This window comes from Pinus tabuliformis, chromosome X, assembly GCF_031772625.1.
Source record: "Pinus tabuliformis cultivar Carrire ecotype Pingquan chromosome X, CPIR1, whole genome shotgun sequence".
NCBI classification, from domain to species: Eukaryota; Viridiplantae; Streptophyta; class Pinopsida; order Pinales; family Pinaceae; genus Pinus; species Pinus tabuliformis.
The window spans coordinates 1115293751-1115307639 of NC_142308.1; the positions used below are offsets into that span (position 1 = coordinate 1115293751).

At 39.1% G+C, this 13889-nt stretch overlaps 1 protein-coding gene across 1 annotated transcript; it reads right to left on the minus strand.

Moving 5' to 3' along the window:
* Window positions 1-429: 429 nt before the first annotated feature.
* On the minus strand, window positions 430-4644 carry LOC149143720 (disease resistance protein Roq1-like). The gene is made up of 4 exons (XM_089449825.1): window positions 3985-4644; window positions 2792-3869; window positions 2403-2699; window positions 430-2265 (listed from the first exon to the last, which is right to left on the minus strand). Exons 1-4 carry the CDS (start codon window positions 4500-4502, stop codon window positions 1087-1089), a joined length of 3072 nt encoding a protein of 1023 aa, XP_089305951.1. The 5' UTR covers window positions 4503-4644; the 3' UTR covers window positions 430-1086.
* Window positions 4645-13889: the final 9245 nt, after the last annotated feature.

Here is a 13889-nt window from a genome sequence, read left to right on the forward strand (position 1 = left end):
ATTACAAACTTTTAATCAAATAAAAACATTTTAAATTATACTCCAAAAACACTATTTATTATCTTTCAATCACTAATCAGTTGAGAATTTTAATAAATATACATAACCAAATACACAAAACCGCTATTTATTATGTATGAATCTCTAATCATTAAAAATATTGATAATTAACAATAATAATCAACGTGTGGTAATCCGATTCCGACGGCTAACATTATCGAAAGCACATCGCAGGCGAACGCATTTAGTTAATTAGTGCAAATCTTGGAAGGCCATAAAATATTTTTTCCAGACAGAAAAATCATCATAAATTTATATTAAGATAATATAAAGATCAATTTGAGATTTGATCAATATGACATTGTTTCCAGACAGTGAGAACTGTCCAACTATAACACTATATAAAATGGATTTGACAGATTCCAAGGAAATCAGAGTCAAAAAAGCTACACAGGAATGAGTAGCTACACATTCTGAACAGATATTAAAAACGCAAAAAGTCACAATAAGTCACAATCCCATGTTGCTGAAGATCAATGAACTGGCTTTATAAGCCAAAGAAAGAAGTCACATTCCCTTGATACTGAAATCCTGTATAAGAAAGGAAGATCCATCATGGAGAATTCTCAATGACCATAATCCCGGCTTCATAGCAAGGCCTTCCTTGGAGAGAAGGTCAGCCTGGACATTCCTGGAACGAGGAATATGCTGGAATGAAATCTGCTTCATAGTGTTTCGAAAATGCCTGATTCTGCTTAACCATCCGAGAAGATGAGGACTGCTAATGAAACCATTCCCATTAACATGATCTATCAAAGATTTTGATTGAATTATTGAATCAATTCCTTAGATGTGAAAACAGTCAACAAAAAAACCAAAAAACAAAACAAACATGTGTTGAAATTCCTTAGATATCAAAAAAGTCACAAAAAGCAAACAGAACTGTTTGAACGATACCCTCCATGCCAAGATAGAAAATATTGAAGGCTGTCGTCCATGATGATGTGAACTCCGCAACCACAGCTGTAGTTTTGCTCAGCTCCAGCAAATTATGATTTCATTGCACAACTGTTTTCTTCTACATCCCTATTCAGTTCGAAACAAGAATCCCCCTTTCAATCGTTGCTGCAGCTGCTCCATTACTCCCCCACCGAACTGAAGCTTCGGACATGCTCCGACAACCAGCGTACGCAAAGACGTACAATGTTCAACACCTTCCAAGTCCTGTAACTCAGAGCACCTAAGAAGACAAAGGTTGCGAAGCTTTGTGCACTGCGCCAACCCTCTTATGTTCTTTAGCTTCACACATCCATCTACGTTCAACTCCTCTAAAGACCTCAAATGTTCAACCCCTGGAAGCTCTTCTAACTTCTCTTCACGGAACAGCAACAACGTCTTCAAGTTCCTCAAGTCACTGAGCAAGGGGAGTTCGCCGATGGCACAACCCTGTATTTTTAAATCAGTCAAGTGACTCAACAGTCCAACAGAAGGCAGCAAACCTTTCAATTCCTTGCAATCAACCAGCCACAATGTCTTCAAGTTAATCAAGTCACCGAGCGCGGGGGGCAGTTCGCTAATAATGGGACAGTCCAATACCCTCAACTCAGTCAACTGAGTCAACAGTCCAACAGAAGCCGGCAAACATTTCAATTCCTTGCAAGAAAACAGGTGCAATGTCTTCAAGTTCCTCAAGTCACTGAACGAAGGAGGCAGCATGTCCAGCAAAGGGCTTCCTACATGCAGAATTTCCAAATTGCTTAGCTCTCCAATTGCAATTGGCAATTCTTTTAATTTTGTACCTGACAAATATAATTCTTTCAGCGAGCTTTGGTGTGCTACTTTGCAAGGCAATATTTCAATCTCTTTACAGCCTTGAAGATTTATGCGCTCAAGCGTGCTTATATTTCCGAGTGTTTCGCTTGACATGGTTAAGCGTGAACATCCATTCAAGTCCAGATATTTAAGCTTAATTAAACTCCCAAAGGTTTCTGGCAGCTTCTCCAAATTGAACCAGTGTGAGAGGTCGATGCTTTGGAGGTTTGTTAGATCACCAAAGGAATCTGGGAGTGATTTTATATTTTCGCAGCGGCTTAATGCCAAGGTCTTCAATGACCGAAGACGACAAAATTCATCTGGCAATCTTGATATTGTGTGTTCGAAAATCATACAGGTGGAAATCCGTTCGAGGAACTGAAGCCGCCCTATAGAGTTGGGAATATTACAGAGGTCGCCTTGAATATCTAAATCCCGCAGCTGCAAAGGTGCCTGCAAAATGTTCCGTGTTTCATCTATAAGAAAGATACCTATCCACAAACCCTTCCAATTTTTTTTCAAAATCACATGGTGCCATATTAAATGCAAATAAACAATACAAACTTTTAACTCAATAAATTTCTAAGCACCTGGGATTCGCCTTCCCACAGTGATGTCAATTTATTTCCGTACACTTCTAAAACCCTCAAATTCTTCATTGGAATCCAGGAAGGAAGAGAAGAGTAAGGACAGTTGCACCAACGAAGCCATATGAGTTTCCGTAAGTGCAACTTAGTCAAAATGCGCTCCAAGAGATCATATTTCCTAGCTGGAAGTTGCAATATTCCACGATGGCATGTTATTTCTGAAAGCTCGCTTGCATCATCTTCATCAACATCATCTTCATCGGTTACAACCGTCCTAATTCCCCGCACTTCGCTTATTACCTGTTGAATGACGGGAAAAGATGGAGAATTAAAAATTGTACACAGATTTTGATTTCAATAATTTATAAAAATTTGAAAGATTTAGCACTTACAGAGGATGGCTGCAACAATTCATCAAGTTTGTCTATACCACACACCAATCCCGGAGCCTTGGCGATATCTCTTCCCAGATCACGAAGGTGATCATGCATATGTATCACATTCTCACTATCCACTTCTACTAAACACCTATCTTCCAAATTTTGAAAGCCTTTCCACTTGCACCCGTCCCATATTTTGACGGCCTTATCTCTGTTTTCTCCAATGAAAAAACATGCAACATCTAGGAATATCTCCCGCTCCTCCCGATCGAGTGCCTCCACACTAATTTGCAGTGTCTGCTTTACCTGTGTGGGAAGTATCCGTTCAAGTTTGTCCAATTGGTCTTCCCAATAAGATTCGGTCTTTCTTCCACAAAAAAGTGCCCCAAGCACTTTCAAAGAGAGAGGCAGTCCCTTGCAGGCTTCTAAGAACTTATTTACAAAAGATTCAAATTCTGAGAGTGGGTTCGGCTGGTTGAAGGCATGGAAGCAGAAGAGTTCTCGGGACTGTTGTTCATTCAGCCCAGTTAGCTTATAAATGGACGAGTTTTCAATTCCTGAGCTCATTAGAATATCTTTATTTCGGGATGTAATCAATATTAAACTGTCTGACGGAATAACAGTTTGATCTGGCAAAAGTGAATCAATCTGATCAACTTGATCTACATCGTCTACAACTATTAAGGCATGACAAGAGGAGAGATTTTGTTTAAGCATCTCCATACCTTGATCGATGCAGTCTATTTCTGGATCTGATCCACTCAAACTCTTCAGAAGTTTTCTCTGCAATGAAATTAAAGTGCCCTTACCTGCGTTTTCTCTTACATCCGAGAGAAAACAAGATCTGGGGTACTCCGAACTCTTTCGATTGAAGAGTTCTTTTGCAAGGGTTGTTTTTCCTATACCACCCAACCCAACAATTCCCAGGACGGGAGGTTTGCCACTCTGCTCTTGCTGCAATAAAAATTCATTTTCAAAATGTTTTACCTTTTCATCCAGACCTATTGGATATTTGGCTACATGCAAAGGTGTCTTTTTCACTCTCTTCAAAACCTCTTCAACCACTAGATCCAGCAACTTCCCTTCATCGCTGGTTATTCACAACAAAAAATAATAAAGCTATTAACAAAAAATTCTTTACATATATCTATCCAAACATAAAGCAATACAATACCGCGAAACCAGAGATAAGGTGGAGTTCTCACCTATTGCAGGAGTCCAGCTCCAAACCGCTTATGTGTGAAACCTTAGCAAGAGCATTTCTCCAACTCTCAATTGTACTGGAATCGTATCGCAATTTCTTTTGGAGAGGTTGATCATCATCATAAGTCGTCTTATTTGCCAGTGACTGCAGGGCTTTAGCATACATTCCATGATTGCCCTGCGTCCACCTAAGCTCAGAGGGCTTGATACCGTAAAATACAGGGATAATCGTCTTTCGCGATTCCAGCATTTGGAGGAGTTCATTCAGACACCAAACAGAGTCTGCATATCCAGGAGAGAAAACCGCCACATGGACGGAGGCGGTTCTAATAGCGCTTTCTATTTCAGAAGTCAAATACTCCCCCACTTGCAATTCCTCCTGATCTAGAAAGACCTTCAATCCCTGTGAGACAAGGCGACGATACAGATGGCTAACAAAGGTTTTCTTCGCATCGGGCCCGCGGTGATTAAGGAAAACTTGATAAGAGACACAGCCAGCGGTGGAAGATGAGGCGGCCATTGCCAATTTGGAAATACAGATAGAAATAATGAAAAACCCAAACTGCAGAGGAGGTTGATCAGAGCGTAGAAGAGAAATTGCAATGGAAAACCAAGAGAGATAATTCTGCCCTAATTGATGTACCCAAAGATTGGTGTTCCCACTTCTCTTCTCTTTTTGCGTGTAGTGGCCGACCATGAACTGCGTAGGAAAATATTTATTCATGGGGTCAGCACGAATTCTGGTGCAAAGAGAGAACAAAGCGTTCCACGGCTCTCTCTCGAATCTTGTGAGTCGTCAGGAATCTTACTTTGTGAATGGGTCCCACACGCTCAACTGTGTAGACGGTGGGATCCACACGCTCAATTGCGTCGACCGCGAGAGCACCGAGCACTATCGAGTTGTGTGTGGGATCCACACGCTCAATTGCGGAGGTTTCAGCGTGACAGGAATTCAGACAAAAAGATAAGTCAAAAATATTTGGTACCAAACCGGCATCGTGGCCAAGTTGACGTCCAAGCCTCCAAGCTTGATTCGATAGCAGTTCAATTTTAAAACCATGATGAGGTCTCCAAGCTCAATTATACATTAAATTAAGCATTCAAATTAAAAATGCGTGAAATTACGCACTTTTTAAAAACGTTAGTTTTCAACAATTTTAAATAACATTTTAAAATATTATGAAATATAAAAAGGTATAATATTGTATTTTTTTAAATTATTAGATATTAAATATTATTTAGTTGGTGATATTTTTATTCATATAATGCATTAGTATTATATTAAAAAATTTACAAATATGTGGAGTCATTAATTAGACATGTATTTAACTTATATTATAATTATATATATATCAGTATTATATTAAAAAATTTTCAAATATGTGTAGTCATTAATTAGACATGTATTTAACTTAAAATTAAATATTATATATATATATAATAGTATTATATTAAAGAATTTGTAAAATTGTGGAGTCATTAATTAAATATTATATATATATAATAGTATTATATTAAAGAATTTGTAAAATTGTGGAGTCATTAATTAGACATGTATTTAACTTTTATATATAGGGAGAGTGTGCGGAGGTTTTAAACTTGAATTAAATTTTTTTAAATTAGTTTAGATTTATTTTAAAGGTAGATTTATTAAAATGGTATCTAAAATTAGAAGATTAATTTTTTTTTAATTTGAAATTTTTTTAATAATTTAATTTCATGTTATATATTAATTTTTTTATTAAATTTTTTTATATATTAATAAATTTGATTCCTATCATGTTTAATAAATTTAAATTTAAAATAAATGTAAGTTAGTTTGTTTTTTATTTTTATTTTATTAGATACATAATATATATGGTTATTTATTTAATATTGTAATATTTAAAATGGAATCACATATATTTTTTAATATATCATTATGTTGTTATCTATTCATTTGTTTATTTATTTGTTTAACTTCTTACTATATTGAATTATAAAACACCACATTACACTTAATATAATAATCAATAATAAATTACGTTAATATAAAATTTATTATAATTTATTTTGTTTTGCTAAAATTTTATTCATTGTATTATTGAATTATAAAACACCTCATTGCACTTAATATAATAGTCAATAATAAATTACCTTAATATAAAATTTATTATAATTTATTTTATTTTGATAAAATTTTATTCATTGTATTGTTTTAGAGAAGTCCAGTATGGAGAAATAAGGAGGCTTATGAGGAAACCATAGTAGTATGAGATTAGGGCGCATAAGAAAATTATAGAATAAGAAGAGGGGAGAGAGACGTGTCTTGTATGTTTCATGAACAGATTTTTTTGTGAAATTTTAGGTTTGCTCATGTGATGCTAGGGTTTATACTATGCAAGCAGACCTTAGAGAACAACATGAAGTTGGCGTGATTCATGATGATGACTATGATGGATTTTATTGTGCTACTATATTTTTTATCTATGTAGAAGAAAAGGATAATGGAGCTAACACCGTGAATGATTTTAAAACCTTGTTCTTATGGAACATGAGGCTTGGGAAAGATCATGCTAAGATGAAATTGATGAGTCCTTAGCATGGTGTGATGCCTTAGAAGACAAGTTCGTTATTATATCTTTCATGTTGTTCCATTGAGGTGTTGTTGTTTATGTTTGGACAAGCATATGTGGAGACTAAGACTAGAGTTGTCTTTTCATGCATTGTTGTGATGCAACATGGCTAGGGTTCATAGACCCGAAGGAAGAAAACAATGCTAGTATAAAGAGCATATGTAATGAAAGCTTGTTGAAGCTAAGGGGGGAAATTTTGGTGTTGATGCTAGCTTGTTGTGGATCTTTGATGTGGTTAGGGTTTTAATGATTTTACCTTACCAAAATTTGGAGAGGTAGGTATTGTACCAATTTTGTGATATATTAGTTCACATGTATTTCATTTCTTCGTAGATTTATAAAGTATATTTCTATCCAAAATTGTGTGATTGAAAATTTAGTTTTTCTTCTTACATTTCTTCATGATTAAGTAATTTCAAAGATTTATCATTCATGTCAATTTAATATAACATAGGGTTGAGATTATTAAGTGATTTAATATAGAGCTTGAAGATAAAAAACATATTTCTATTACATAAATTATTGTAAAAAAATGATATTTAGATTTAGTATACACTCGAAGAAGTGTGCCCTAATGGATAAAAATTCTTGCAATTTTTTTGGGATCATCAACTACATGTATCACCAGGAATATGCTTAATTGACATGTATTTGTAAATCTAATCCCCCTCCCCCCACCCCCCCCACACACACACGCTCAAAATTCTCAAATGTACACTTTTAAGAAAATGGCATAGCGTGCCGAAAATACAAAATGACATGTCATGCCTAAACATGGAAATATGCCATATGGTGACCTAGTATATAGAAAATGACTCTAGCTCACAAGCTCAAGATTTTTCCTTCCACCTTGAAGGATACAATTGTCTGGTTGTTCATGAGCCTTGAAGGTAATAATATCACCACTTGGGACCAAATGCAACAAGCTTTTAATAGTAAGAATCAAGATTATTGTAGAGTAGGAGACACCATAGATGAAAATTTCAAAATGAGTCGAGGCGAAAATGAGTCCTTAGAGGATTATGAGGAGAGGTTCCAACTAAGTTACGAAAGGAAAGATATATGTACTTTGGGACCAAGCTCATAGTATTGAGAGGAGTTATAGAGAATCTCATGGAAACTCTCAACTTATTGGCTAATGAACATATCTACCAACTCACCTATGATGAGATTAAATAAGGTTAAAAAAAAATCTAGAGCCACTAAGAAAAAGGCAAAATGGAAAAGATCTTGGTAAGTCCTTCTTATTCCTCTATGATTACTAAAAATGAAATAGTAGGAATGTTAAAAGATATGAAAACATAAATATTGCACAAACTTGTCATGCAGATGGGTACTTTGAAAATTAGGAAAAAGAAAGAAGAAGCAAAAAAAGCATTGGTTGTGTTTTTCCCCTAGTGCACAAAGAGACACCCTATGAATGAATGTCCTTTTAATTCTATAGAAATTGTTTCTTTGCATAAATGAAATCATTCTATTAACAAGTTTCCATCTCTACCGAGCGAGGAGAGCTGGGTGGGAATGGAGATGGTTAGGGTTTCGATCCTTGGGCAGTGGGCGGAACCGCGCACAGGCCTCGGTTAGGTGAACGAGGTAAGAAGCCCTGCACAGCTGCCGACGCGGGGAACTTCCTTGCAGCTTCGTTTAACTGGCAGGTGGAGGTTTTCACGAGGTTTTGGCATATGTTTCCGTTTTGAAAGTTAAACTCTATACTGTTACCTTCATTCGCCTGTTTGACCGTTTCCAACAACAAGTTTACCGTGAAGGTTACCTCATTTGACTGTCGGTTGCATTGGAATGGGTCCAACCATGGTAAACCCCGCCGAGTTTTTAGCCCTGGACCCAGAGGTAGAAGACCTCCTCTTCATGTTGTGGGGAAGGATGTCACTGAACACAACGTGGAACATTATTTTGGCCCCTTTGAACTTCCTAGTCTGGAGGCGTTATCACAGGTGGAAAATCAACAGTTTTTGTCTCATGGGAAGGAGTTGGGTCATGGGGTACATATCTCTGGTTCAGAGGGAGCATCCACACCAGCCGCGAAAGCAATAGTGCCGGGAGGAGCGAATGTGGGTGGTCTGCCTACTGACCCAAAAGGAAAATCTCTGTTTGGGCGGTTTATAGCCCACAAGGGTTTGGAAAACATTTCCCACTTAGGGCTTTCAGCTGGTAAGGTACATTCTCGGGCTCAAGGAGGCATTACTACACTTTCGAGGGCTTCCCTTCCAAGAGATCCTCAAAACCACATAGATAATGCAGCAAGGGATCCCGAGGTTTCTACTGTAGGGGGGCTGGCAGTCTCTGATGGGCAGGGGTCGGACTTCTTCCCCTCTCGGAATGACGAATCGGGGTCTTTGGGCCAGATCCCGGCTCAGCCGGAGACAGATCCCCTTTTGGGCACGGCACAGCTAACCCCTGCAAGGAACGAGGGTCGAAAGGGCATAAGAACGCCGGAGGAAGAGTGTAGATACAAAGGAGAGAAGAGAAAGCCACAAAGACTCATAGGATCCCAGGCGATTGCTGACAATTTAATCCTTGGGATGAAGGTGTCCATGATAGAAGCCCTAGCTGTAGCAGATTGCACCTTGGTCGGCAGGGCCAGAGGTAAGAAACTCACATCTGATTTTTTACAAGAATGGGGGGAGAAATGCTTTGTATCAGATAACTCACTACAGTTTGAAGCATTAGTACTTGCTAAGGGATGGTTTAAGCTTCAATTCAAAGATAGAGAATCGGCAGACTGGGTACTTCAGCGGAATTGGCACATAGGGAACATTCCAGTTCTGCTAAAGAAATGGACCCCTCTTTTTGATGCAATTAAGGAGCGAACGGACGAGTTTCCAGTCTGGGTGTGAGCTCCGGGATTACCTTCTTTCCTATGGACAGAGGAAGTATTCAAAACTATTGGTAACAGATTGGGGGTTTATATGGAAGCGGATATGACATTTTTGACAACAAAGAATAGGGCAATAGCTCGCATACTTGTAATGCTCAACCCGAGTGGAGGATTGGCACAAAAAATCAACCTACAATTTGATGACTATGTATACGAGCAGATACTAGATTATGAGTACCTGCCATTCAGATGCCATTGGTGCCATGAGTATGGGCACTTGGCAAAAGATTGCCCACAGATGAGAAGAAGGAGACATTTCCGAAGGACTACAGCTAATAGAGATAATGCACAAGCAAAGGTTCAGAGGCCGATGGAGCACGAAGTGCCGGAAACACAAGTACCAAGGAATATGGAGACAGAGGAGAATGTAAAGGAGACAGCGGACGAAGGATATCAATCTCAGGAGGCTGCTGTGGTAAATGACATGATTCCGGAGGTAGCTGCGGAGGAGACCAATACAGAAGCGGAAGCGGTGGAAGGGCTCGCTGAGGAAGAAAATGCAAATCCTGATCAAAACAACGAATCGGAAAAGGGTATGTCTGCCGGGACTTCTATTCCTTCTCTTATTCCTCCTGAACAAAAATCTGTTAATGTAAATACTGCTTCTTTATCAAATCAAGAGCAAGTTAATTTTAATGATGATATTATGGATCATACAATGACATGTCCGAGTGTGGAAACTATAGCCGAAGCTTTACCGTCATTGGATATAAATTGTGAAGATAAATGGCCTCCTCTTTCCCTTCCTGGAACCCGACCACTTTGCCCTTATAACCTGAGATCATCAGGAGGGAACCTTGAGGATCAGGGGTCTGTAGGGGGTTTGGGACCAATACATTTACATAACAGTTCCAAAAACAAACGAGGAAGGAAATCAGATATGTCAAAGGCAAAACTCAAAGCCAAATTGGATGTGGCAGATGGAAAACAACATTCGATCACGGGGGTTCTTAGAGCAGTTCTTCGCCCAGAGGGTGTTATAAAATGATCTTGACATCTTGGAATTGCAGAGGTTTGGCCAGTAAACCGAAAAAACTGGCCTTGAAAGATTGGATAACTAATTCTAAACTAGATGTTATTTTTCTACAAGAAACTTTGGGGAAGGCTTCTGAGATTGAACCTATGCTTAAATCCCTACTCCCAGGGTGGGTTTTCACTGCTATGGATGCCTCTGGCCATTCGGGGGGCATCGCAATTGGGTACAGAGAAGGGAGGGTGAAAGCCATCAACCGCTGGGGGATGAAAAATGTATTGGGCATGGAGATTATATCCCCAGACTTCTCTTTTCCCATCACCCTTGTAAATATCTATGGGCCATGTCAAGAAAGGGAATCTTTCTGGGAAGAATTGATGACAAAAACCATTATGAATTCACAGCTGATGATCATGGGAGGTGACTTAAACTTTTCTATGGGTAGAGCTGAAGCTTGGGGCCCTTCTGCGAGAGAAGACCCCCTTACTGATTTTTTCTATAACCTCATCATGGAGAAGAATCTAATTGATCCTTCCCCAATTAAGCTGAAGCCTACTTGGAGAAATCGCAAAGTAGGAGAAGGACGGATTGCCAAAAGGATAGACCGCTTTCTTTTAATGGAGTCTTTATCTTCTAAAGCTCCTCTGATCAGACAGTGGGTGGAGGAAATAGGGAATTCAGATCATTTCCCAATTTTCTTAGACATATCTATTCCCCCTCACAAACCACCGTCTCCTTTTAAATTCAATCCTGCTTGGCTTCAAGACCCCACATATGGCAACCTGTTTAAAGAAACTTGGGATCACCCTGATCCCAATGCTGGAGAGGATAAATGTTTTTTATTCATGGAGAATTTAAAAAGATTGAAGAAAGCTACAATTTCCTGGGCTAAAGACAGAAAATTAAAACAAAATGAGGAGTTGAACAGTATAAGGGAGGAGCTGAAGCAGTTGGAGAGTATGGACACAGATGGATACTCCTCACAGGTTTCAAAGGACAGAATCTTTCAATTGGAAAAACAACAAAACAAAATTCTGTTGGATAGGGAGGAAGAGTGGAGGATTAAAAGTAGGGCAATTTGGCTAAAATCTGGAGATGAGAACACTAGGTTTTTCCATAATTATGCAAAAGGAAGGAAATCTTCAAATACTATCTGGCACCTTAAAGATGAAGAAGGGAGAGAAGTCAGATCCTTTCCAGAGCTTTCTGGCTTAGGAAAAAGACATTTTCAAAAGATCTTTGCAGATCCGGGAGAGGCTACTATTGCAGAAGTTTTCAAAACTGTGCAATGTTTTCCTAGATTCATTGAGGAAGATGAAGCAGAAGACCTCTCAGTTCCGGTCACTAAGGAGGAGATTGAAACAGCTATGAAGCTTATGGGCAAAGACAAAAGCCCAGGCCCTGATGGTTGGACCATAGAATTGTTTCTCCATTTTTTTGAACAGATTGGAACAGAGATAACTGATGTAGTTGAAGAATCCAGATTGAAAGGAGTTGTCTACAGACCCTATAACTCAACTTTTATCGCCCTTATTCCCAAGAAGGATGAGCCGGACAGTTTTGAAGACTTTAGACCTATCTCTTTATGTAATTGTATTTACAAGATTATTTCGAAGGTTATAGCACTCAGAATAGCACCAATCCTGTCAAGAAACATATCAATGGAACAATTTGGGTTCCTGGATGGCAGACAGATCCATGAAGCCATTGGGGTTGCCCAGGAGGTTATCCACAGTATCAAAATGAAGAAAAAGAAGGGAGCTGTTCTTAAAATTGACCTTTCCAAAGCATATGATAGAATCAGCTGGCTATATCTAAGGATGCTACTAACACATGTGGGCTTCAGTTATCCTTTCGTCAGTTGGATCATGGGGTGCATTACAAATGTTAGCTTTGCAGTTCTGGTCAACGGAGCAGCCTCCCCCTTCTTCAACAGCCAGAGAGGCCTCAGACAAGGGTGCCCATTGTCCCCCCTCCTGTTCCTCCTTGTGGCAGAAGGGCTCAGTAGACTGATTCACAAAGCCGGAAGAGAGGGAAAGGTAAAAGGTATCGAGGTTGCAATTAATCTCTTCATCACTCACCTTCTTTTCGTTGATGATATTTTGATTTTCACTAATGGTACTGGTAGTGAATTAAAGGAGTTAAACTGTATCTTTGATCTATTTCTAAAAGCAACAGGAATGCAGATTAATTCTGGGAAATCACAAGTTTGTATGGAAGATTTTGAAAGAAGGAGAAGGAATCAAATGGCTGAACTATTTCCTTTCCCTAGTCAACCTCTGGAAGTTCCATTCAAATATCTGGGCTTTTGGCTAAAGCCTGATGCCTATAAAAAAGATGATTGGAACTGGCTCATAGCAAAGATAGAAACCCGAATATCTCACTGGAGCTTTAGATGGCTGTCCAGAGCTGGTAGATTGACCCTTCTTAAATCAGTCCTATTAGCTATCCCAGTGTATTGGGCAGCCCTAACTTGGATCCCCAAAGGAGTAATGGAGAAAATTAGAAGAATTTGTTGCAGATTCCTATGGGCAGGCAACAAGGATTCATCGGGTTTACCTTGGGTAGCTTGGGACAAAGTCGCCAGACCTAAAGAATGGGGAGGATGGGGGATAAAAAGACTTCCTGAGTTCAACATCTCATTAGCAGCAAAATCAGGGTGGAGGCTAATAACCATGGAAAATCTGTGGACTAGGGTGGTGAAAAGGAAGTATATAGACCCAATGCCTTTGGAAGATTGGATCCGGAGTCAAAACAAGAAGGTAAAAAATTCTTCAGTAGTCTGGAAGGCCACGGTGGAAGCCTTTTCAGTGATTGAGCAAGGATTAGCTTGGAAAGTGGGAGATGGGAGACAGGTCAGGATTGGCAGGGACCCTTGGATAGGATGCAATGAAGCTTATGCCTTATCCCCAGGGCTTCTTCGACACCTTGATTCAAAAGGTATTTCATCACTAAATCTGGTGGAAAAAGTGGGTCAGTCCACGATCTGGGGACAGGCTTGGAAGGATGATGAAGAACTTGGGTTAAACATTAGATGGAAGAATGAATGGGCGGGGTTCATTAAAGAATTGCAAAGATCCAATATCAGGATTAAGGATGAACCTGATTGCTTGTTATGGGCACATAGCAATTCTGGGGAGTTTTCTCCTAAAGATGGTTATTCTTTTCTAATGGGAAAGAAAGGCTGGGGAGTTCCGGATTGGTGGGCAAAAGATATATGGAAATTAAAATGCCCTGCCAAGTCTAGGCTCTTTCTTTGGTGCATACTAAAAAGGAAGGTTCCAACATGGGAAACATTACAGAAAAGGTTTTTATTTGGGCCAGGGCGATGTCCCCTATGTAAATCTGATGAGGAAACCACCAATCATCTCTTCACCACCTATGTTCTCTCAAGGAAGATCTGGGAGGAGGTCACTGCTCTTC

Bases quoted from the DNA above. Each gene is read 5' to 3' on its own strand.
- LOC149143720 (XM_089449825.1), bottom strand. From the start codon at position 4,502: ATGGCCGCCTCATCTTCCACCGCTGGCTGTGTCTCTTATCAAGTTTTC. The intron at 3,870-3,984 runs GTGAGAACTCCA...GTGAATAACCAG, and splicing joins GAGCTGGACTCCTGCAATAG to CGATGAAGGGAAGTTGCTGG. The intron at 2,266-2,402 runs GTGCTTAGAAAT...AACATTTTGCAG, and splicing joins TGTGGGAAGGCGAATCCCAG to GCACCTTTGCAGCTGCGGGA.